The sequence below is a fragment of the Tigriopus californicus genome, chromosome 12 (genome assembly GCF_007210705.1).
Source record: "Tigriopus californicus strain San Diego chromosome 12, Tcal_SD_v2.1, whole genome shotgun sequence".
Classification (NCBI taxonomy): domain Eukaryota; kingdom Metazoa; phylum Arthropoda; class Copepoda; order Harpacticoida; family Harpacticidae; genus Tigriopus; species Tigriopus californicus.
Genome location: NC_081451.1, coordinates 7,153,729 through 7,176,860, shown reverse-complemented (window position 1 = coordinate 7,176,860; position 23,132 = coordinate 7,153,729). Strand labels below are relative to the sequence as shown.

Genomic DNA, 23,132 nt, shown 5'->3' with positions numbered 1-23,132 from the left:
AAGGTCTTTGTATCCTATATCCTTATATTGGAACTATGTAAAATATGTTTTTTTTTCTTAAATTACTATAAACATTGGATGTGCCATTGACAGTTATTAAAATGGTGCTGTAATGGTCGTTCAAGAAATAAAGCTTGGCGAATCAGTTTCGATGTTACTTTCAAAGAAAAATTCATGGGGAATAGTTAGCAGTGTAACACCTTGTTTTTCATTTTTTACAACATTGATATTGTTTTATATGTTTTTTATCCCTCGTTACTTTTAGCCCGAGAGCACGGACTAAAATGAAAGCATTGGTGAAATGAACCTTTTGTTTACGCATACCCACGTTTGATTGTAACTCTGGTCATGATGAACTCTTTTAAAGAGGATGAAGAAAGTTATAAATGGCTGCCTTTTCGGGGAATCAATTGGTCAATGAACAGGATCTCTTGGAATACAAAACGAAAAGACGTCAAAGTCGACGTTTGATCTAGTGAGTCTGGATTCTTGATGCTTCCTGGAACACGTTTCCGATGACCTAGTTTGCGAAAAAGTACAGCCATCGCCCCTTATCAAGTTCCTTCAAAAAAGCAGCCCTTAAAACCTCCCGTCCGACTTAAAAGCATTTCCTTTCGTTCGAACGGTGGCTTTAAAATGTGTGCCAAGTATCTTTTCTGCGTCACTGTGGTCTTTATCCCTCTGGTCTCATCTTGGGAAACTCGATTTGACCTGAAAGATGTCTTAAACAAATACACCGCGCTAACCAAAGAGGACATGGATCTTCGATATCGCGAGGATGCCAAGAAGATCCATCTAGCTTTGCAACACGTTGCACCAGGCCTGATTATCGACTTAGCGGAGGATCAAAGTTTCTTCGACATTGACCCTAAAGGCCAAATCTTCATGTGCAATGGAACAGCCGTGAACTTGAGGTCCGGGGATAAAGGTGATTGAAATTGTTTGCTATTTTTCTGTATCCAATACTCCTTGATCGCCTTTGGTGTTGGAGTGGATCCAAAATTAACAAATGTTAGGTAGGATGAGTGTCGACCCGTTCTTGAGCACGAAATGTGACCTTTTTTGTATTTGACTAGGTTTTGTTGATTGCGAAAAGGAACTTTCCTTGGATTGGTCACGAAACCTTTCAGAGGAATCTTTTTTTTTCTCTTCATTTTCTACTTTTAAATACAGAAGGTACTTGAATATAAATGAAATACATGCACGGCCTTTTTATCGTCCCAGGTATTGCTTATGGGTCATTTAACGTCCAGAAAAGGTTGTTCTCTGGCGAAATTGTGTTTGCTCAGAGCACGTTTTATCTCGAGGATGCGGACAAGTACTTGAAACATTCTGGGAATGTCTTGTCCATTTTGTACGAGGATTCCGATGTCGTACCTCCTCAACTGGAGCCTGATGGCAACTTTGAAATGGACGGAAAAACTTTACCCGAGGCCAATGTGACGTTGATTGAACCTCAGTTCTCCAACTTGAAAGGACCCGAATATAACAAATGCCATATGCAATTCATCGTGGACAATGGCGTGTGGAACGAGTTTGATCAACAAAAAGCCAAGGTGGGGTTGGCACTGCATTGTTATGGGGACGTTTAGGCAAGCTTTGGCAGGTTCGTTTGTTTGCTGCTACCAGTGTCAGTGAATCAAGTTTGGGGTTTCAAATGCGTTTTTGAGAAGCTGACCCTTCTGTCACATTGCTATGTCAGGAAAGGTCAGCTTCGTTGAAACTAGTTTGAAACCCCAATTTTGCATCACTGGTATTCGCAGGGCAAGTTTGTTTTCTGGTACCGGCGCTTGCCTAAATCTCCGAATAGCAGGTCAAATTTAGCTTTTCCAGCATCTAAATTTGGCGATTCGTCGATCAGCAAGTAAATTTGCATTCCACTAACCTTGATTTTGGGATTGAAAATGCATCGAACGTGCAATTCAATCGCATTCTTAAAAATCCTCCCATCGATTCAAGGGCAAACCTGGGTGAAGAAAGAACATATTTTTGATGCTTTATGCTCAGTTGAAGACTAGCTTTATTCGCTAGCATATTTGACTACAACCCCTCGTTCATGAGCCAAGCAACAATGGCAATGAGTTACGGTACAAGAGGACAAAAAAATGGAATATCCTCTAAGGCTTCAAAATCATTCACGTCAATTCCCCCAGATGTGACTCGCCACTACCTTTTTCTACGATAGGGAATCCCTCCACAGACTATATATGTTTACAAAGAAGGAAACGGCACCTCAGACAATTTGCATATTCAAATGGAAAATTCAATGGAAATCACTACATCACTATCTTTTTAGACTTAGTTATCAGAATGGCATTCCACAAGCTTGAATTACTCCCAAAACCCTTTATCTTTTGCTAATGCTGCTACATCAACCCGCATAAATTGAAATGAACTGACAGAAGAGCTTCTTTTTTAACCGAACCTTCCACTTTTGGCAGGCTGGGTTGCATGTCTGCACCAAGTACTGGCGTAGTTATCAAATTAATCGAGTTAACGTAACGAAATCCCGGCATTTTTAGTTCACTTCAAATGCTTGTAAATGTCTCGAAGCGATTCATATTTCAAATTTTAATACTACTTTCAGATCAAGAGCTACATCTACCAACATGTTCGTACTTTGAATCGTATCTTCCAATCGTCTTTCACTCGCAATGGTCGTCCCGCAGTGGAGTTCGTGGCCTCCGACATTCGTTTTGCTTACAACATATATTGCGAACGGAACCATAATGTGTACTGCAAGAAGTGGTTCGACTCGTACAATGGTTTCCTCAACGAGCACTCTGATTTGAGTTTCAATTACTTCGGGAAGCATTCCTATTGTTTGTCTTATTTGGTCACGAATCGGGAATTCAAAGGCACTTTGGGAGTAGCCTTTGTCAATGGAGTGTGCACAGATAGGTAAGTAATGGACTAAAACCAAAAGCATTATTCTTTATTTCTGAATTATGCCATTACGCCGTACGTGATTCATCAGCAGAGCAGGAAGGTACGCGCATTACTAAAAACCATTTTCATGTACAGAAGGAATCTGTTGCAATGGGTCGTTTTTTAACGTCGACCTGTCTCAGACTTGAAAGAGTATTCCAGGAACTATCCAAACAATGTGCTTGCGACTAGTTTCGTCAAAAGCTAGTTTAAGGCCCATTTACAACTCAAGAATTAAACACAAAACCTTTTTAGGTATACATTCAATTATGTTTGACCCCTGCTATGGTGCAGGCTCATGAAAAAAGATCTAATATTTCTTAGCTGTACAGATAGTGTTGTTGTTTTTCGGACTTCCTTACCGCCACTGGGAGTTCATTTCATATCCTATACATCTCCGAAGTGGAGTTGACAGATCGGGCTAGCCCTTGAATGTAAGGTTGATCAGGAATTTTGGTCAAAAACCTGTCCCCAAGTCTGACTTTTGATTTTGCCTTCTGAAGAATTAACTCGCTCAGTTGTATTGAAAGTCTTCTTATCCGATGCTGTTCACATCAAGTGGTCGATGATTGTTATCAAAAGTAGCATAAGCGAAATAACAGCACGTGTGGTTGCCTGCCATGTGGAAAGTAATGCGAGAGGTTGTTTAAAGTCAGATCATTTCACTACCGATCAATTTGCATCTGTAATCAGTATCTCCTACTTTGTATCTCCAATAAAATCTAATGTTCCAGGTCCAATACCGGATTTTTCATCATGAACCAGAGAACCGTTACTTCGACCAGCGAGCTGACCTTCGCTCATGAGGTGGGGCACAACTTGGGTGCCTCACATGATACCCAAAGGTCCTGTTTGGGTAGCTCGTATTTCGGCAACTATCTCATGTATCCTAGCATCTCCTCAAACCGACAGCCCAATAACGATAAGCTCTCGTCATGCAGCCAAAGAAGCATCTTGCGAACATTGGGTCAGTTATTGGAAGGTCGGCGGAACAATTGCTTTCAAAATACGAAACCTAGCCGAGCGAAGAATACGATGGTAGGGAACAGTTTGGCAAACAGCTTTCGTCTCTATTTACTGACTGAATCAGATTCGAATGGCTTTTATTTTCAGACGCGGGGCCAACATTCCAGTTCCTTGCGAGAAGCTGACCAATTCACTTTTGAAGATGACGATGCCATTGTTGTATTTGCTGATTCCCCTTCATGCAGTATATGTATGAAAACATGGCTTCTTTGGTCGCATGTACTGTTGCTTGTTCAATTTACGATTGCTTATTAAGAAATAAAAATAATTCAAATATAGCAATTGCAGACGAGGACGTTCAATCGATCGAAATAAGAATTGCCTCTCTCGAAATGCGTTCCTTTTTGTATTCAATTTAAATAAAATACTAGAGCATAATTGAAGAGTGCTTTCCAAATTAGAACTCAGTAAAGAGATTAGGATTTCATATACGTAATTCAAGATGAAAAAAAAAACTGTTTGTAAATTATCCAGCTTTGATACATATTTGTACAGTATATCTGCCCCACAGGGATTGGAACAGCATCTTTGATCAGGATCAAAGATTAAATGTGAATGAATATTGGAACGCAAGTTAGATCACGCAGATAAATATAAGTTCAATGAAAAACATCTTTTTTCATTGGACCATCCATGGGCCCGCAGTACAAAATTGCATTCATGGGATACGTAAAGGAACAAATCAAAGTAACATAAATGACATCAATCAAGGTCAGATATAGAGGATCAATTACATTATTAGTGACCCGTGGAATCTGAATTGCCATTAATTACACATCCAAAGTAATGAACACAGGTCGGCAGGGCATGAGCATGGTAATGAACTTACTTCCCAGACTAAATCCGGCTCAGGATGGCCTCCAGGCCGGTCAATCTTGTGTGCTCCCTCACCCGTCCATCCGGCGCGTTTCACCAAAACCACGAAATCATCTTTGGTCAGGGTGACGGCTCCCACTCCGATCCCGTTGCTCATGTACATGTAAGGATCTGCCAAGAAGACGAAGTTGGTGGCATTGAAATTGGCATTGCCTTCCAAATGACCAGTGATATGATCATTGTTGCAAACACGAGTACGCCACTTTCATTCTCAAATTGGGCGTCTAACCAAGTGAACCAAATGTATGATAACAAGGATTGTGAACGTACAACACTGTAAAACCATAACCAATGAGCCTCGCACTATGTGTCAATACTTAAAAAAGGGACAAAAATGGTGGAGAAAAGGTGGGAAAAATGGCAAAAAAGCTTGAAAAGGAGATTGCTTCAAAAAATTGTTATAGAAAACGGTGAAAGAAAATAGGTGAGGTTTTGCCCCCCCCCTAAAAAAAAAACCCGCTTCAAGATTTTCGTCATGATTCAAATCAGCATCATTTTGAATACAATCGATAACATGAGCTAATAAATACGTTCTCTCGGATTTCTATCTGCCAGACCTAAGATCTTTATCCGGGTTTTATAAGCTTGAAACCCAACTAAATGTCCGAAGCTTTGTCATTATTATTTTTTGGTTTGGTTTGGTTTTTCACGGACTTTTCTAACCGCTACAGGGAATGTATTCCCCAGTACTATTAAAATAAAAAGACATAATTCGTCTATTTTTTACCTTTCAACCTTTATATGATATTTGGTCAACCAACAAGTTTGAGTTGGCAGACCGAGCTGGTCCTTGAATGTAGGGTTGATCTGGAATGCTATCTAAAAATTTACCCAAGTCTGACTTGAAAGATGCTACAGGATCAATAAGGCTTACGTATTCCCTGCCACGAATATTAGAAGGAAGAAAATTGAACAATGAAGGAGCCCGAGAAATAAGAAAAGTGGACTTCATTGTTTTAACTAGCCTGGATTCTCGAGGGCTTGAAGGTGCTCTCAAAACGCACATTAAGCCTCTGCAGGGTCAGCGATAAACGCAATTCCGGGAACGAGACCTCTAGCGTTCTTAATATTAATCAGAACGTACTCTAACTGGTACCATACGAAATTGAAAATTCATGCCATTCTCAAAAAAGGTATACATTTTTCAAATAGGCCAAAAAATAACCAATTTAGGTCCTATCTTCTGCATGAAATGTTCATCCTCTGCGGCCAGGATCTTTGGATTCGCTCCCGGACAGATGAGCAGACAGCCTTGATCTCCGAGGCCTCCAAGACTGTCCCCCAGGACTTGCTGATGGTGTCCTTGAGCGCCTGGACATTCGGGTGCCTCCTGGCATTGGTGACTGCCTCCACTGACGACCACACCTAAAAGTCCATTGGGTTGGGGTCGGGCGAGGAGGGCAGCCACATGTGCTTGGCCCAGAAAACCTCGGGCCCTATTTTTTGGCCAAATGGGTTTGCACGGCCCTAGTAGTGTGGCAGGGGGGGGGGCGCCGTCTTGCATCAGGAGAACCTCCAGTTGGATCCGTATTCCAACTCACACCAGGCCTCGGTGGCCGTGAAGATCTTTTAACAGTAGAACTTGGCATTGGTCATGATGCCGTGGTCTATGAAAAAAGGCGGCATCACCTTGCTAACGCTGGAGATCAGGCCAAGACCATCACCGAGGCTGGATGTTTTGTCTTCATGGAAGCCTGCAGGTTCACGTTTGCCTCCTTGCCCACGATGCGCTTGTTCCTTAGATTGACGACCTGGTCAACCACGAAGAGCTTCTCGTTGCTCCACAAGATGGCCCTCTTGGCACCTCGCCTGCTCTCGTTGGCCCTGAACCAGTCCTCGAGCTTCTTGGACCTCGCAATGCGCTTCTCCTTGGCAGCATTCCTCAACAAGGGTCTCATCTAGGTCGAGACTTAGTCTCCTTAATGATGCGTCCGTCGGTCGTCTTGGAGCAGTTGCAGACTTCGGCAAGCTACTGCATGTTGCGCATCAGGTTATTTCGGACCATGTCATAGACTTTTCGCACATTCGCGGCTGTTCTCTTGGTCGTGGGCTTCCCCCTCTCTGATGGAGCAATACACGGTGCTGCTGTCGGCTTTGATGGTGCAAAGGATCTTTTGCACAGACTTGACGTTGTAGCCAATGCTCTTGGCGATCTGCCTGTCGGTCTTGCCCTCCTCGTGGAGCTTCTTGAGGCGTGGTTGGTCCAGATGTGGGCCTTTCGACTGTTGGGACCACATGCGCCCAGCTGAAATCAACCGAGACCACCAAAATGCATCTCAAGAACGCATCTCTCGTCGTTCTGATGTACGAGTAAATCCAAAGCATTGTGGAATCGCGTTTATGTCTAACCTTGTACGCTCATTAGAATTGACCCTAAATCCTGGGTTGGGACAAAGCTCATGATGGATGCTTTTGAAGACGGACAGTATCAGATACCTTTCGTACCTTCTCTGAACACTGTACAGTTCCTACTTTTCTAGTCTCCCCCAATACGAGAGCTCTCTCATTCCTGTGATGTTCCTAGTGAAACATCTTTGGACTTGTTCGACCTTTTGCAAACCTGCTGAAGTTATTAAAGAGCGGACTCGTGTTTGTTCTTGTATAGAGCTAAATACTGTATTTTTCGCATTTGTTCAACAAGTACTGTGTACTTTTTATGCTCGATAAATGGATCAGTCTGGACATTTTGTAAGAGTATTATTCACATCAGAATTAAATTGTCTGATTTTCGATAGAGATCTTTGCGAGGTACTGACATGGTTAAACAATTTAGCGGCAAGAAAATAGAAACCCTGGTTTCGTACAAGGATCCTTGGAACTTGACTCGACACATTTGGGATGGCTTTGAAAATATTAGCTTAAAAAAACTTGCATAATGCGTCGTCCTTTAACCCAAACCATTTGCTACAAACCAGTTTTCTCTTGGTAATTCTATTGACTTCATGATGTCACATTGCAAATACATACACTTTTGTCAGCAAATAAACTCAAGGGTAAAGAATAGAGAATCCTTTAAAATGAATGAGTGAATGAGGAATGAATGCGGCAACTGGAATTTTAGCATTTTATTAGGGGAAAGCACTAAAAAAAAATATTGTTGGCAGATAAAATCGGCCTCGTCCAGGATGACGGGCATGTACAAACGTGCCAAAAAGCCCACCACCAACTCGGAGATTCCCGTGAGTAAATTCCTCCTCCACTGTAAAGAAATGTTTGCATCAACATCGGAAACAGTAGTGGAAGAGGTCTAGGGCTGCCCAGAAGTACACATCCCCTTTTGCAGCCCTTCACGGAACCCGAGATGGACGTGGCCTTCAAGAAGATGAAGAGCAAAGCCCCCTCAACATCTAGAGTCTCTCCTTTCCAACTTTCACTTCTCCGGATCCAAGCCCAGCCACTCCTCCAAGATCTTTTCAGCCTCGCCCTCCATTCTTCTTTCTTCCCACCAGCGTGGATGGAGTCAGCCATCATCTTCATCCATAAGAAGGGGCCCAGGGACATTCCAAACAACCATCGGACCATCGCCCTTCTTGAAGATAATGTCCAGAGTTCCAATTCAATTTTCGCAGAAGCCGCTCAACCACCACGGCAGCTACTCTCTTCTATGAAATTGTGCATTCCAACATCAGCAATAAGAGGAGAGTGTATGGATGCTTTGTGGATTTCTCCAAAGCATTCGACAGGGTGGACCGAACGCGGTTATTCCTCAAACTCCAACTGTGGGGAGTTCCGCTTTCAATCTGTGTCCTGCTGTCCAACATCTATGCGGGAATCAGATGCTCCATTCGATCTGGTGAGGACCTATCCCCTGTTACTTCACTTCCATTGGCCATTATCGCCAATTCTTTTCAACCTTTATGTATCCGACCTGCTCGAAGCTCTTACACACCAAGGCCCTACATCAACCGTTTTCCAGTTCAATATCTTCAATATGCAGACGACCTGGTTCTCTTGGCTGATTCAGCCATGGAATTGCAAAATGCCAACAATGCGCTCCATGGTTACCGCCAAGAGAACGGCCTTCAAGTCAATACCATCAAGACGGAGGCCATGGTTTTCCATAAAGGTCGTCTCCCTCCCACCTCCTTCCATATTAACAATAGTCCGATTGAAATCGTTAAGTACTTCAACTATGTCGGTTTCACCTTCTCCACTCAACTCTCCTTCACCAATCACCTCCAGTCCGCAAAAACCAAGGCCAAGGCCAGGATCGGATACATGTGCAATAAGACTAATCATCAAGAATCTTCCCCTTCCAGTATTTTTTTAACTTTTCCGGATCTACGTCACCCCAATTTTTGTCTACGGCCTACACCTTTGGCTTCCCAACTCCGCCCAATCCGCCCTCAAATCCGCCGATGCCACCTACACCAAGTTCCTCAAGCGATACCTCTGCGTGCCCCGATATGCCAACAATGCATGGACACATTTGATATGCGAGACCGAACTCCTTACTGTCGGGCTGGCAAGGTTAGTGTCCAACAGTGTTGGGAACCTGACCTTTCCGGAGGTGATGTCCAGACCTGAATTGTTCTTCCCAGTCAAGGACTTGTTAACAACCTATTGTCCTTGGCCCGACATCCCTTCGGAGTATTGGCGGTCACGCACCTTTGTCCGGCTCCCGACCCAATGCCATCAACGACGGGAGCTGACAAAAGATCTGTTCAATCTGACCCACCCACTCTACTGCAATAACCAAGATTTTCATCATTTACCTCTAACCACCTGTTTACGTACTATCTGCAATTTCCCTCTTCACTTTTTTCATATGCACTGAACCAAATCTAGTCATATTCTCTGTGATTTCTATTCAACTATTTTATCATTTCTGACCACTTCATTCTTTTATCCTTCAAGCGTTAAATCACCCGAAGGCCTAGTGGCAGGATTTGAAATACAAAGCCTGAATGCTTGCATAATTCATCGTCTTCTAACACAAAGCGTTTTGCTTCAAACCAGTTTTCTAATCGTTATTTTTTTCTATGCTCTACCGTGTGTGCCATAAATCCTCGGATAAATTTCATAACAACTTCAATAAGGTCTACTTGGAGAACAAGGGGTCGAGGGTTAAGATGGTATTGATCTAAGATGACAAGCAGACAATTTAGAGTAATTTATCTTTCTAGCCCCCCCCCCGCCTTTTTATTTTGTCCGTTTTTTTTATTTTGGGCAATCACTGAAGTTGCCAGTGGCATTATACGTGCTCTTGACCAATGGGGCTCCTGGCGATGCTGAAGTTGGTCGCGACGGTCCTGGCGCTGTTGCCAGCCTCGATCCGCAAAATTATTTTTTTCAAATACAAAGAGGCAAAACTAAGAGCAGGTGTTGAAACGAAAGATTTAGCTATATATGCCAAGAAACCCCTACAATAATCTTCTTAAAATATCTTCCTTCATCACTGAGCTACAAGGTTTTAAAGACGTTTCCGAGGACTTTTGGCACACCAGGTAGACAAAATCAATCATTAATTTTCTTACTTTTTTGTTGAATTCGAGCTTCTTTGGTGAGCCATTGATGCTAACTTAATTCAGTTGGGACGATGTATGGGAAAGAATTTTCTGATGAAGTTTGTTGGGCATATTTCTTTTTCTTCATTAAGTAATCACCAGGATTTCTTATAATATCGTTTTTTTTTTCAAATGATTTTTTACGAAAATGCACATACAGTATTGTCATTGACAGCAATTGACTGAGAAGCGAAAAGTAACTTGTAATTTATTATTGCACAACTCCGAAAAGAAAGTGAGTACATTTACAAAGTTTCTGACTCAAGTTTATGGTCTTGTGCATATCTTTCTACTCAAAATACATTCGCCAAAATAAACAACAATTAAGAGGTTCATAGTTAACCAGTCCTCGTGAAACACCTGATAGAAGCGCAGTACGAGTATAAGTAAGCTGTGGTTCAGTAAATGCAGGGATAGATTCAACGGGTTCGTTACAAATATAATTCAACTTTCGAAACCAAAGGGATGGCAGTGGCTTTCTATCTTGATGGATTTTGGATTTGCATTACTTACCCTTGCCATCACTGTCTGTTAAGCCGTCTTGTACCATCTGATTCGTAAGCTTCGAATAGTGAGTCCCTAAAAGGTCCCGATAATCGGTTAAGCCCACTTTCAGCACAAATTGGCTCTCCTTCGATTTCACTTCTAGGCCTTTCAGGCGAAACTTGGAGGCGTTGTAAACCCGAGTCTGACCGGAAGAGGTTTTCTCATGCCAAAGAGCTTCAATGGCTGCCTCATGATCCGCCCGATTTGTGTTCCGCCCAAATGAATGAACGTCGTAATCAATCCCTGAATCGCTCTCCAGAAGCCCCTTTTCAGGATGGGCGGTGTCGTAGATGGAATCTAGTTCGACTCGACCAGCAAAAAGGTTTTTTTCCTGAAGTTAATTAATGAAGGACACAAGACATAATTCGGGCTACATTCGAGTCTGTGAGAAAAAACTTACCACGACTATTGGCATCGTTGGGGATGTGATTGATTCTTTCTAGAAGAGTAACAAGTAAATGTAAGGGTTTTTTTTTAATTTGGATCACAAAAGTGCATTTCTGTTGCATAATCCTTTGATTTTTGAGATACGTTTTCATGCGTATTTTGAACTTCCCTAAAAATTTAAATAGTTGGAAGGAAATAATGAATGCTCCACAATCATCCTTATTATTCAACACCAAGTTTGTGAGGAATGGAACCCGTCCAAGCAAGGCCTGCTCAATTAATCACCGTCATTGTCGCTCTCTTTCCACTTTTTTGAAAAAAATAGCGTATGCTTTCATAAACAGAAGCTCCGAAAATAATAGTTTTAGAGGTGAAATATGTGCATGATTTTTCTCTATAAAATGTGATATATTCCATCGAAATATTTGAGAAGGATTATATCTTTTGAAAATGTCTAAAAAAGAATTCAGACATGAAGCTGATATTTTTCGGCATTTATCATGTTTTATATTTTACAAGGCTCTTGATAAAGCTTTTAAATGGCAGTTGTCTTGAGATTGGTGTCTTTTGATTAAGATTGAAAAAGATAAGAAACATGGCTTAACTCATACACCTAGTTCAATCAAACCAATGCTTAGAATATTCCTGTTCATGCCTTCCTTCCTTGGTAATGAAGCGTTTTACGTACATAATTACGCAAGTAGCTTTAAAAAGAGGATCTCATCAAATGGCTTGATTTTTCTTCATTTCTATCTTTTTGTACATCTTATTCTTATTATTATTTTCCAAAGTACAATACGTGGATGGGCACGACGCCTCGAATGGCGGCCTAACTCAAAATTTCCATAGAGAAGACACCGTAGTAGGGAACAAATGTCATCATTAGAGACAAGAAAAACATTTTGTCTTGGCTTTGAATGTAAATTCCAGACACAAAAAACTAGTTTGGTTCACAACAGATATTCTTCTTGTTAGGTTAACAAGGTAAATTAGTTTTGACAAGGGTCTGGAATTTACCCTCAACGCCAAAACAAAATGTTTTTCCTGTCTCTAGACTCATCATGTATACCAGAAAATCTACCAATAGTCCAATGACAAATTTGTCGCAAAAAAGAATACTCATAATAATTATGGTTTTTGATTAACCGCCATAAGGAATGACAACCCCGGGAAAGGATGATAGAATACATAATGGATAAAGAGGCTTCCGGTGAAAGCATTATTTCCGGGTTCTAGCCAAGCCAATAAGCTTATTTTGTAAGCAACTACTTTGCGTATAGCCTAGATCAGAATTTTCAGATCGATTGAATGTTTTTTGTAGACCTGAAAGCATTTTACAGCCAAGGTTACGAGGCACGAGTCCCCGTCACAACAATCGTCCCTTTGGCCAATTTTCCTTCGAATGACTCGAGTTAGTACACACAAAAAAGACTCTACCAAATTTCAATTCACCAAAGCTCCAATCTTGCTGAAATTAGCATTTTAGTTATTCTCTTAACTCAAACCTAATTGATCTTATCAAGAAAAAGTTCAGTGGCTTATCTGCGATCTGATGTAACAAAAATGCATTCTTGAACGCCAGCGCAGAGGTCTTCATGCAGTACTTCCTTCTTGCCATGAGGCGAGTTTTTTAAACGCTTGAACCTCGGAGCTAAGGCTTGGACGTTACCCAGAATGAGCACCCGATCACCACTTTGGCCACTGTGGTTTCATACCACTTATCTTTCAAGCCCTCAGCTCTGAGGTACGAGCTTTAACCAACAGGGCTCTTGGTAAGTTTACATTCTATTTCATCACTTGGCTACTTGCCAATATTTTTTTGAGGGGCATTTTTTAAAGGGAATGTTATCCTCAGTACTACTAAAATGAAACGTTATAATTCATAATTGTATGATATTTGATCTACCAACGAATTTGAGTTGACAGACCGAGCTAGCCCTTGAATGTAGGTTTGATCTGGAATGCTGTCTAAAAATTGTCCAAGTCTGACTTGAAAGATGCTACCGTATCAATAAGGCTTACGTATTCTCTACGAACATTAGATGAAGCAAATTAAACAATGAAGAAGCCCAAGAAAAAAAAGAGAAGGGGACTTGGGACTTCATTGTTCGAACTAGCCTGGATTCTCGAGGACTTGAAGGTGCTCTCAATACGCACATTAAGCCTCTTCGGTCACTAGAATTGACCCTAAATCTTGGGTTGGGACAAAGCTCATGGATACTTTTGAAAACGTACAGTATCAGATACCTTTCGTACCTTCTCTGAACACTGTACAGTCCCAACTTTTTTAGCCTCTCCCATTACGAGAGCTCTTTCATTCCTGTCATGTTTCTAGTGAAACATCTATGGACTTGTTCGACCCTTTGCAAACCTGCTGAACTCATTGGGGCCCAAATGGGTGAAGTATATTCAAGATGTGGTTGAACAATCGACTTGTACAGAGTTAGCATCGTGATGCTATCTCTGGACTTAAACGTGCGATATATCCAACTACACATTTGAAAAGCTTTAACCACTTTCAACTGGATATGTTCATCGAGCTTTCCATTATTTTGGAGGACTACACCTAAATCTTTCATAGATGAGACCTGCTCAATATCTTTACCTCCATTATCTACAAGTGGAGTGTTCAAAGGAGTTGGTTGACCCGAAGGTCATTGAGCGGAATTTCATTCCGTTCATGGCCATATTACTCGTAGTAACCCAAGAATAGATTATTTCCAGGTCCTTTGCAAGGCTAGTGGAATCTTGGCCATTCCTACCAGAAACTAACTTGGTATCGTCAGCATATGAAGAGAGACTGGCAGTAATACTAAGCTTTTGAAGCGGGGCAACGAATATGATAAAAAGGAGGGGCCCTAAGATGGAACCCTGGGGAACACCTGACTTGACATCATGTATGTCACTAAGAGATCCCTCAACCTTAACAATTTGCTTCTTATCTTTAATGAAGCTTCTTATCCAATTGAGAACCTAGCCTTAGATCCCAATGGCATGAAGTATATTCAACAAAAGGCCATGATTTACTTTATCAAAGGCCTTGTCAAAATCAAGAAAGACAACATCAACTGACTCATGTCTCTCTAGTTCTTCAATAATCTGTTCTACATGTTCAACCTGTTGGGTAACCGTCCTAAAATGTGCTCGGAACCCATGCTGGCTAGAAGGAAGGGCATCATGGACTTCAAAAAAATCAACAAGTTTTAGCTTCATGATCTTCTCAAATACCTTCGCAATCGGTCCATAGTTACTGGGGAGCGACTTATCTCCCCCTTTGAAAATTGGAACAGCATGAGCCAACTTTAGAGAAGATGGAAACTTGCCCTGATCCAAGATGCAACGCATCAAGGTCGAGAAAACAGGAGCAAGAACCAGTGAGTATCTCATCAGAAACTGAGATGTCAAACCATCAGGACCAGGAGAACTCGAAAGCCTCAAGTCCCTGATGGCCGCTAAAGCACCTTGATCTGTAAGTATAGGATCATCAAATTGCTCAATTTGACTTACGTCATTACGTCATTGCTTAAATATGATGGATGTACTCTCAACGAATAAAATGCAAATATTGCGAAGGGAATTCCATTTCATTAACTTCAAACTTCAATAATATGTTTTAAAAAGCGTGAAACTTGCTGTTGCCAAAAATTGTCAAAGTCACGTTTTTGGACATCTTGCTCCTGGTATGCTGACAGAAAATGTCTAAATGTGTGACAAAAATAGCCCTAAAAGGCACACATACGCCAGGAAAGCCCTGATAGTCAGCTTTCCAATAGTATAAACCGCAAAATCGTGCAACATGGGTACATATCGGTCGTATTTTCAAAAAAACACAAATTCATCTGAAATTGGTTTATGAAAATGGTGTTCTCAAGTTCTGTCGTATCATTATTGCAAGAGGCACACTCTAATCATATCAAAAGATTTTAGAACCAACGAATAACTATTTTGGAGAACTAAAGAAGCAAAATGCTTGTTCCTTAAACGTTTTGGTTTTTGCTTTGCCTAAAACTACGCCACCTTGTCATGCCCGATTAACAAAAGAAATTAAATTTATGGATTCAACAAGTCATATTATTTAAAAGAACAAAGAAAGGAAGAAACTGAAACTGAAAGAGGCTTTCACAAATTATGGTCTTGAGAACCATTTCAGATGGGCTTTTAAGTAACTTTGGTGTCAAAAGTTTTGGCAGTTTTCATATATTTAAGTTGGGTATTCATGGTCTTTGATAACCGGTACAAGGAAGATATACCCTGGTATTATGAAAATGAAAGATTATCAAAGATCCATTTATTGCGATCAGTTAAACATTACATGATATTTGGTCTGTCAACGAATTTGATTTTTTTCCATTAAAAATCCCTAAAAATACTCCAAGAATCTTTTTGACGGTCTTTGGTAACTTTTACTCCTTTGAATATTTCTGTAAAAGCAAAGTAAGACAACTCATAGCCCTACTCACTATTTTAACCTAATTATTTTCCCGTTTTTTGACAATATTCAGCTAGATCATCAAAAATTATTTGCGCTTTAGAAGTGACTATACACTGCAGCAACATGTGTTATTTTTGGGGGCACAATTTATCTTCTTTATTTTCAATCATAACTGATATGTAAGAGTGCAATACAAAATAACCCATATGAACAATTCGAATTCTTATTAAACTTTTGTACATAACTACGTATATAACCAAGTCTCAATTTGTAATTTGTCATGAATTTTTTTAGATGTATTCTCCTGGGTATTACCATCACAAGTTGGGTACGTTTTTGAAAATATATGTTGCCAGATCCATAAATCTAATTCATTTTGTTAATTCTACATGACAAGGTAGTGTTGTTTCAGTCAAACTAGAAACCAAAACGTTTCAGAATTCATTTGATATAATCAAAACGTGCCTCTAATTCGAAAGAACTTGAGAAAACCATATTCATAAACCACTTTCAGATGAATTCATGTTTTCTTGAAATATGATGTGTTTGTACTCATTGGAAAGCTGACTATCAGGGCTTTTCTGGCGTATGTGTTGCTTTTAGGGCTATTTTTGTCACACCATCAGTGGCCACAGAATCAATGTGTTTCCTTGAGCTGGTTTCTTGAGCTTGTTCAACAATTTTGCGCAGTTCTTCAGAAGGGCCCTTGTCCTTCATTTTTTTGACAAATAACTTTTCCCATCCTGGAGAAATGATACCAAAAATCATCTCAAACAGTTAGCCGAATTGTCGACAAGGGGTCTTTAAATTTCAAAAAAACAGCCCGAACAGACATCCTTGGATTGCTTTAAGGGGGAATCCTTCATAGAAGGTTTGGTTGCCCAAAGCACCGTAGTCGTAATCAAAGTCAACCAAAGCTTTTCTAATGCTCCTGGGGGGGGGGTATATTTATAAGGTCAGAAATCTTGAAGTTTTCCTCGTCCACGTAGCTTCAAATTGAGACTGGACGTTCTTCCTATGATTCGGTGTAGGAAAATTGAGCTGGAGCCGCCATAGTATGGCTTACTTCGCTAAAATTACCATTTTTACCCTTGACGAACCAATCATGCATAGTTATGGTGCTTTAAACAGAGCTGTTGAGTTAAATGGTCCACCCTGGAACCACCAGAAATGAGACAAAAGGTGAAAACAAGTGTATTTACCTAACATAGCAACAAATAATGAGCATGGTCAGAATTTTGGATGATCCATCCCTGTCCAAAGAGATTTCAGCACCCCAAGTTCGGATTTGCCGGTGGGATTGAAATTCGTTTAGACAAATACAGCATAATCACTAAACTTAACAGATTCACTTACTTTGTCTTCAAGGGTAACGTGCTTATCAATAGGTATGGAAATGACCCTTAACAACAGTTCACACCCATCGAGCTCTTTTGAGGTAGTTTAGATACCAAGACATCCACCAAACCTGAACGGTCGGATTAATCAAAATGAGTTGTGACAGATGCCTAGAGGCACGGCTTTTTCATGACCACCGTGGCTGTTTCACACTTCAAAGAAGACCCACCCCACAAAAACAAGAGCCGTATGCGTAATTTGCCTAATGCTTGTAGGATATTTCTGCAAACAATGAACTGCAATCATTTCAATGGAATAAACCAAACTACTTAGTGTCACTAGCACATCAATGTGTCGAACGTTTGAACATTTAAAAGCTTTGGACTTCCTCAAATTTATGTGTCCTATCGTTGACTCATTCACTTGCTCTCAAACACAAATGATCATGCATGGGGTTGTTTGTTTGAAATCGTTAATAGCCATCCATATGTTTATGGTTAGACATGATCTACCTAATCGTAGGTAATATTTGGGTATCCATGGAAGGAAACTTGGTATTTTTGAAATCAAACTGCTTGAAAAATCAATTATATTCATGGATTAGCCAGATCAGCCAACTCCAATTCGTTGGTCGATCAAATAATATATATAAATAAAAGTCCAGTAAAATAAATAATCTTCTCGTCTTGAACTGATGGGATTCCAATCCCGGTAGCGGTAAGGAAGTCCGCACAAAACAAAAAAAAGTACTTCAACATCACAAAACAGCTCAAAATAAAAAGTTTCGAGCCCTCTTATTTTGATAAATTAATAGTTCAAAGTGAGCAAAAAGGCTTGGGAAAACTAGATTTCATGTTCAAGGTCTGATTTTTTTTTCTTGTTTGTGTATGGTCTATTGCGTTCATGAAGTCGACATTTTGAACAATACGTCCATAAGGAGCGTCATGCAATATTTCGTTTGGTCACTCTAGTCATCTCTCTGAAAATGATACATGTAACCTGGAAGAAGCATATCTCTGTCAACATTGAGACTCGATCGTCATTTAAAGAGGTCAATATCGAACACTTTGATAACCGTATCACAATTCTTTTTTCACTTATCAACCATGACATTGAAGGTAAGAAGGACAATTCTAATTCTAGAAATGATTATGATAGTCATGAATATATTTTTATATTAGGTTTTATTGGACGTCATGTCCCAACCCTCGAGGGCCGTCCTCATTTTTTGCCGGGCGGCTCAAATTCCCCACGAATTCAAGCCCATTCGAGTGGCTAAATTGGAGCATCATGGCCCAGAATTTGTCGCCATGAATCCGCTCAAGACCGTAAAGCAAAATGACGATTTTTTTTCTTTTCTTTTACCCACTAAACCAAGCAACAAGAGCGCATTGTTTGACATCTCCGCAGGTTCCCATCATCAACGACGACGGATTTGTGGTCAAGGACTCATCGGCCATTATGCGATATCTGAGCTCCACGCGTGCCGACATCCCGGATCATTGGTACCCTCGTGACCCTCAGGGCCAGGCCAAAATCGACGAATACTTGCACTGGCAACATCTCAATACCCGGGCGGGGTGTGCCATGTACTTTCGGGTGGGTTGACTGCCTTCCCGGGTTCATAAAAAATCGGCCTGACAAGATCTAATCATGATAGTTTATTGATAGACCAAATGGTTGATGCCCATGCTCAAACAGTCTCCCGCTGACGAGGCCAAGGTGGAGTCTCGATTGATGACCATGGAAGAGGCCTTGGCCAAAGTTCAAAGCGTGTGGCTGGATGAGGGGAGAAAGAAGTATTTGGTGGGAGACGCGGTTTCCGTGGCTGACATCATGTTATGTTGTGAAATGGAACAGCCCTTGGTGGCCGGGTACGTTTTTCCTTAATAACAGACAAGGATCTCACCAGGAGTTGAGGGAAGTTGAGGAAGGGCTATCTTGGAATGGAGAGATTCGAGATAACGAACGAAATCTCTTTAATCAAGGCTTCCTTGAAGTGTTGAAGAGCACCTTCTTTAAATTAGACCTCATGATCAAAGGGCTTTTTTGGTTAATCAAGTGTCACATGCACTCCCTCCCATCCTTATATTTTAATATCGGATAGATTCATATTCATCCAGAAAATGAAACTGCTTTTCTGCAGATCGCATGAAACAAATTCGAGGTTGTTTTCTGTCAAAAGAAAATTTATCAGTTTTTTCGTCTTGTTTTAATCTAGATATGACATTCGCCAGAAGTGGCCCAAATTGGGCGAATACATGGATCGAATTAAAGAAGACCTTCATCCGCACTACGAGGATGTGCACAAAGTCCTATACGGGATGTACGACAAGTTTGGGATCAAGGCCAAACTATAACGTTTAACAGTCTCTGAGATGTCAAAATATAACGGTATAATTTGATGCCAAACATCACGATTGTCCAATGATCACTGGTCAGACTAGAAAATGGCGCTAACGGAAATGGCGGTCAGCTCGACTTCTTCCTCTTTTCCAAAGTTTGAAGCGCTTCGGAAACTGAGCCGAACAAAAGGCGGGAAAATTCAAATTTTTGAAACAGACTCATTCGGTTGGGTGGCCAAATAGCGTGAAGATGAAGGTGACCCACCGTGTAGAATGGCCAATGGAAACCAACAAGAGCATCATCTACCTCCCGACCGATTCTGTCGGCCAACAACTGCAACCCAAAGATGAATGTTAAAGCACCGGATTAGCTCAAAAAGTACACAAAAAGGACTTCGATATCTTAAACCCACCTTTTTAGCCACTTCCGCCATATCTTGGATCAGTGGCGTGTCCTCAAATTGAAGGCAGTTGAATGCGCGAATATGTCGTTTGGGAATGATCAAATAATGATGTTCTCCTGCTGGCCGATGATCTCGAAAGGCAGCAAAGGTTTCATCTTCATACAGCAATTCTGTTGCTTGGACGGAGCCTTCTGAGATTAGGAATCAAAGGGGGAAAAAATGCTTCTTGCCCTAAATGTAATTCCATTACGCCCTCTCTCACCTAATGGAATTTTCTGACCAATCCGACAAAATATGCACTTGGGTTTGACCATAGGTTCCGCCATGTTTGAATATTTTGAATGGTCAAAATAGATTAAGCCATTCAAATGATATTTGACGCTCTTATCTCTGTGCAAGTTCCAGATTCTGAGTAATTTGGATTGTGTTGTGTCAAACTTCATGCAGAAAAATATGCAACGCAAGCCCGATCGTCACCCTCCTGTACATTTTTCTCCAGCCTCATTTGCCGGTTTCTGAAATAGCCACTCTTAAGGGTGACCAATTTTGGGATTGTTGTGAGTCGGGACAGTCCTGGAAGTGCGGCTTTAGACCAGCGTACAATCCAAGGCATGTCCAAGGTAAGGCCGTGAGCGATGGTGACATACACCGCATACACCCCTTGGCAGGGCATGGAATGTCCGTGCGTCCGCCGTCCAACCATTCATCCATGGATTCATCTACAAGCTGGTCTCTTTCTCCAGTGTTGCCAGATGTCTGGGTAATTTCTATGCATGCGCTTGTGGAATATCCAATTGCTATTGCTGGGGCGAGTCGGGCCAAGGTGAAAAAGGCTCTTGTGAGTTCTTTGACTTTCCGACTTTTGCCGGACTCGACGAGTCCGGCCTCGAATTTGGCCGGCAGAGAACTTTGAGTCCCTTACTGGACTCAAGTCAAATGAAAAGACTCATATTGTTTGAACGAAGACAAACAAGGCTAATGAAATCATCAGTTAAGGGCTGCTTTCATACATGGTCAAATTATGACGGAGTAACGTCCGTTTTATTATAAGAAATGAATATTTCTTTGACGAGTCCGATCACCTTCTTCAAAGTTGAGTAAAAGACTCAAGTGCATTTGGCCTCGAGTCCGGCCTCGCCCCACCAACCCTAACAATACATAAGAAGGCCTTACAATGGCCAAAATTGATCCCACGTATGGATAGATTAAAAAATACATAACAACTTTGTTACAATTATAAAATAAATCTCTGATTTTGCTCCATATCATTGATGATGTTTTTAAGCATTGACAGCACTCGTTTTAGAATCGAAGCAAAATTGGGTTAGTGGAAAGTAAAAATTATAAAATGTGACTTAGACCTACTTTGACCAGGTAAGAAAACTACGGTCTCGACAATTCAATCACTGATCGAAGCTGCCAAGGGCAAATGGCCTCACCATTACCATCACCACTATTTATCATCACATTGGTAATGGAATGTCCCAAATGATAAATGTGTTTCCCATGTTTTGGCTCATTGTTTGCTTCCTTCCTTCCCTCTACCAGAATGTTTTATTAGTCCCCTGTAAATGACAATTCTCTATGAACAAAAAGTTTTCAAACACCCGTCATGACCCTACTCTAATGTAATGTAGTCTAATGTAACTTACCTGAACTAATCTAATACATATAATATAATTGCCTCACAAAGTAGGAGAAAGACAGCAAATTAAGTTGAGGCTAAAAAACTAGTTGACTAGGCAACGACGTAGGCAAACAAAGTCTTGATTTCCGTGGACAGATCAACAAAGGCCAGCAATAATTTGGAGCCGACAAAGTCTCAAAAATGGAGACGGCGAAAATATCTGCTTCAGTATTTCCTCGATACTCGTCCTTAGTTTTACTCTCAATCTGCTGTTTTGTCCTCCTACGGGCTACATTAGCAGGGCAGACACATTTTGTAAAGCTAGTCTCTCGGAACGATTTGTGCTTGACGGCGTTTATCTGGTACCCTCCTGGATCTGGAGGAGAGGGAGAGAATTGGCCCAACAAAATCTAGCAACACTGTGTGTGACCCCCCCTCCCCCTCCGTCCCCGCCTTCTCCCTCCCGAGTATGTGTGCGAGTATGTATGTGTTCGAGAGGCATGTGTGATTCTCAGCCTGCCTGGCATGTCTTCTTGGTCTGCTTGTCCTGCCTGGCGAGTTGGGCCAGAGGCGAAGCAAGGAAGGAAAGAAGGAAGGAGCAGGTTTGCCAGCGCTGAACACGGAGGGAACAGTTCAACGGATGAACAGGAACTCGACTCACTCAAGTCTACCGAGTCTCCCCCTGACTAACTCATACACAGGGAGGCCAAATCCAATGCCCCGACCGAGCCCTTCTGAGCCAGAACCTGACCAGCCCCATCAACGCCTAGGACTAAGAAATGGGGATCGGGATTGCATGCTGCTTGTATTGGGGAACCAGAATGCTCGGATTCCAGTCTCAGTCATGGCTCGCCTTGATGAAGGCTCTTAGTATTGGGAATGGACCAGGGGCTTGGCCACGGTCACCGGCTGGGTAATAATAGTCCACCCATGCCCGGCCCTTAGCCATGAATATCGGGATAATTCAGACGAGACCCCAGTTCTTAACTCAAATGACAAATGACTGTATGCAATAGCTTCGAGGCTGAGAATTGATGGCTGTCAGTCCAACCCGTCCAACCAGAGGTCGAGGGCCTTCATATTTTGAGTCGACCTGAGCGATCCTTGGTCCTATGGCTTTCTCTGTGTCTGAATTGGCAAACCTGGCGTGAGCTCCTGTTTTTCCTCTGGGCTTTTAAGGTCGGTCCGTCGGTGGGTCGGTGGGTCGGTGGGTCGGTGGGTCGGCTGCCAGTTTGTGTATATGTCTGTGTTGATATCTAGAGATATCTATATGGATGTGTGTGTTTGTCGATCGATGTGCCATTGAACCCGGGCCCGCCCACTCCACACGCCTCGCATTAACGACAATGCCCGCCTGTCAGCCGGTCAAAGACCCCAACGGCCAGTAAGGTCGCTGCTAGCGCGCCTCACGCAACATGGTGGGCGTATCGTTACCCGGAGGGCTCTTAATGGGCGTGGCATTGCATCTGTGGAGCGGACCGGGGGTGAGCGGCCAGAACGCGCCCTCGTCTTTCAGCATCAACTCGCCGCGCGCGGGCGTGAATGTGGGCCCGCCCGGGGAGGGCCCGCCGCCGCGGGAAGTGCTGGTCAAGCTGCCCGATGACTTGGAGGTCGTGGTCAATTTGCAGAACAAGGATCGTGCCCGCGCTCACGCCTCCATTTTGGGCTTGCCCGTTCATGCCATCAATGGCGATTCGCCCAGTTTCATGGATGACA

General features: G+C 41.9%; 4 protein-coding genes across 5 annotated transcripts in view; 2 read left to right on the top strand and 2 right to left on the bottom strand.

Annotated features, from left to right (window-relative positions):
- LOC131891371 (uridine diphosphate glucose pyrophosphatase NUDT22-like) overlaps positions 1–17,230 on the bottom strand; it is a 19,441-nt gene extending 2,211 nt beyond the window's left edge. Inside the window, exons 1-4 of the mRNA XM_059240908.1 lie at positions 17,059–17,230; positions 11,284–11,322; positions 10,851–11,214; positions 4,784–4,941 (exon numbers count right to left, since the gene is read on the bottom strand). Of these exons, the coding sequence (XP_059096891.1) occupies positions 4,784–4,941; positions 10,851–11,214; positions 11,284–11,298 (537 nt within the window). The 5' untranslated portion in view covers positions 11,299–11,322; positions 17,059–17,230. The remainder of the gene's footprint in view (positions 1–4,783; positions 4,942–10,850; positions 11,215–11,283; positions 11,323–17,058) is intronic.
- LOC131891369 (disintegrin and metalloproteinase domain-containing protein 10-like) lies at positions 397–4,409 on the top strand. Of its 2 annotated transcripts, XM_059240906.1 has the most exons (5): positions 400–928; positions 1,225–1,556; positions 2,588–2,901; positions 3,663–3,966; positions 4,042–4,404. In XM_059240906.1, exons 1-5 carry the CDS (start codon positions 637–639, stop codon positions 4,207–4,209), a joined length of 1,410 nt encoding a protein of 469 aa, XP_059096889.1. In that variant the 5' UTR covers positions 400–636; the 3' UTR covers positions 4,210–4,404. The 2 variants fall into 2 exon arrangements, with proteins under 2 accessions (XP_059096888.1, XP_059096889.1); XM_059240905.1 differs by having other exon boundaries at positions 397–928; positions 3,663–4,409.
- A 771-nt stretch (positions 17,231–18,001) lies between the features above and the next one.
- On the top strand, positions 18,002–19,457 carry LOC131892072 (glutathione S-transferase theta-1-like). The gene is made up of 5 exons (XM_059241806.1): positions 18,002–18,158; positions 18,222–18,368; positions 18,451–18,639; positions 18,712–18,914; positions 19,262–19,457. The coding sequence occupies exons 1-5, from the start codon at positions 18,147–18,149 to the stop codon at positions 19,398–19,400; spliced, it is 690 nt and encodes a 229-aa protein (XP_059097789.1). The 5' UTR covers positions 18,002–18,146; the 3' UTR covers positions 19,401–19,457.
- On the bottom strand, positions 19,415–20,236 carry LOC131892073 (adenosine 5'-monophosphoramidase HINT3-like). The gene is made up of 3 exons (XM_059241807.1): positions 20,052–20,236; positions 19,799–19,980; positions 19,415–19,719 (listed from the first exon to the last, which is right to left on the bottom strand). Exons 1-3 carry the CDS (start codon positions 20,230–20,232, stop codon positions 19,513–19,515), a joined length of 570 nt encoding a protein of 189 aa, XP_059097790.1. The 5' UTR covers positions 20,233–20,236; the 3' UTR covers positions 19,415–19,512.
- Positions 20,237–23,132: the final 2,896 nt, after the last annotated feature.

Excerpts from the sequence above, each read along its gene's own strand:
- LOC131892072 (XM_059241806.1), top strand. Across the intron at positions 18,369-18,450 it reads CCATGAATCCGCTCAAGACC|GTTCCCATCATCAACGACGA; the intron begins GTAAAGCAAAAT and ends ACATCTCCGCAG. Across the intron at positions 18,640-18,711 it reads GGTGTGCCATGTACTTTCGG|ACCAAATGGTTGATGCCCAT; the intron begins GTGGGTTGACTG and ends GTTTATTGATAG.
- LOC131892073 (XM_059241807.1), bottom strand. The coding sequence starts at position 20,232 with ATGAAGTTTGACACAACACAATCCAAATTACTCAGAATCTGGAACTTG. Across the intron at positions 19,981-20,051 it reads TGGTCAGAAAATTCCATTAG|AAGGCTCCGTCCAAGCAACA; the intron begins GTGAGAGAGGGC and ends TCCTAATCTCAG. Across the intron at positions 19,720-19,798 it reads TGGCGGAAGTGGCTAAAAAG|TTGTTGGCCGACAGAATCGG; the intron begins GTGGGTTTAAGA and ends TTTGGGTTGCAG.
- LOC131891369 (XM_059240905.1), top strand. The coding sequence starts at position 637 with ATGTGTGCCAAGTATCTTTTCTGCGTCACTGTGGTCTTTATCCCTCTG. Across the intron at positions 1,557-2,587 it reads TTGATCAACAAAAAGCCAAG|ATCAAGAGCTACATCTACCA; the intron begins GTGGGGTTGGCA and ends TACTACTTTCAG. Across the intron at positions 2,902-3,662 it reads AATGGAGTGTGCACAGATAG|GTCCAATACCGGATTTTTCA; the intron begins GTAAGTAATGGA and ends CTAATGTTCCAG.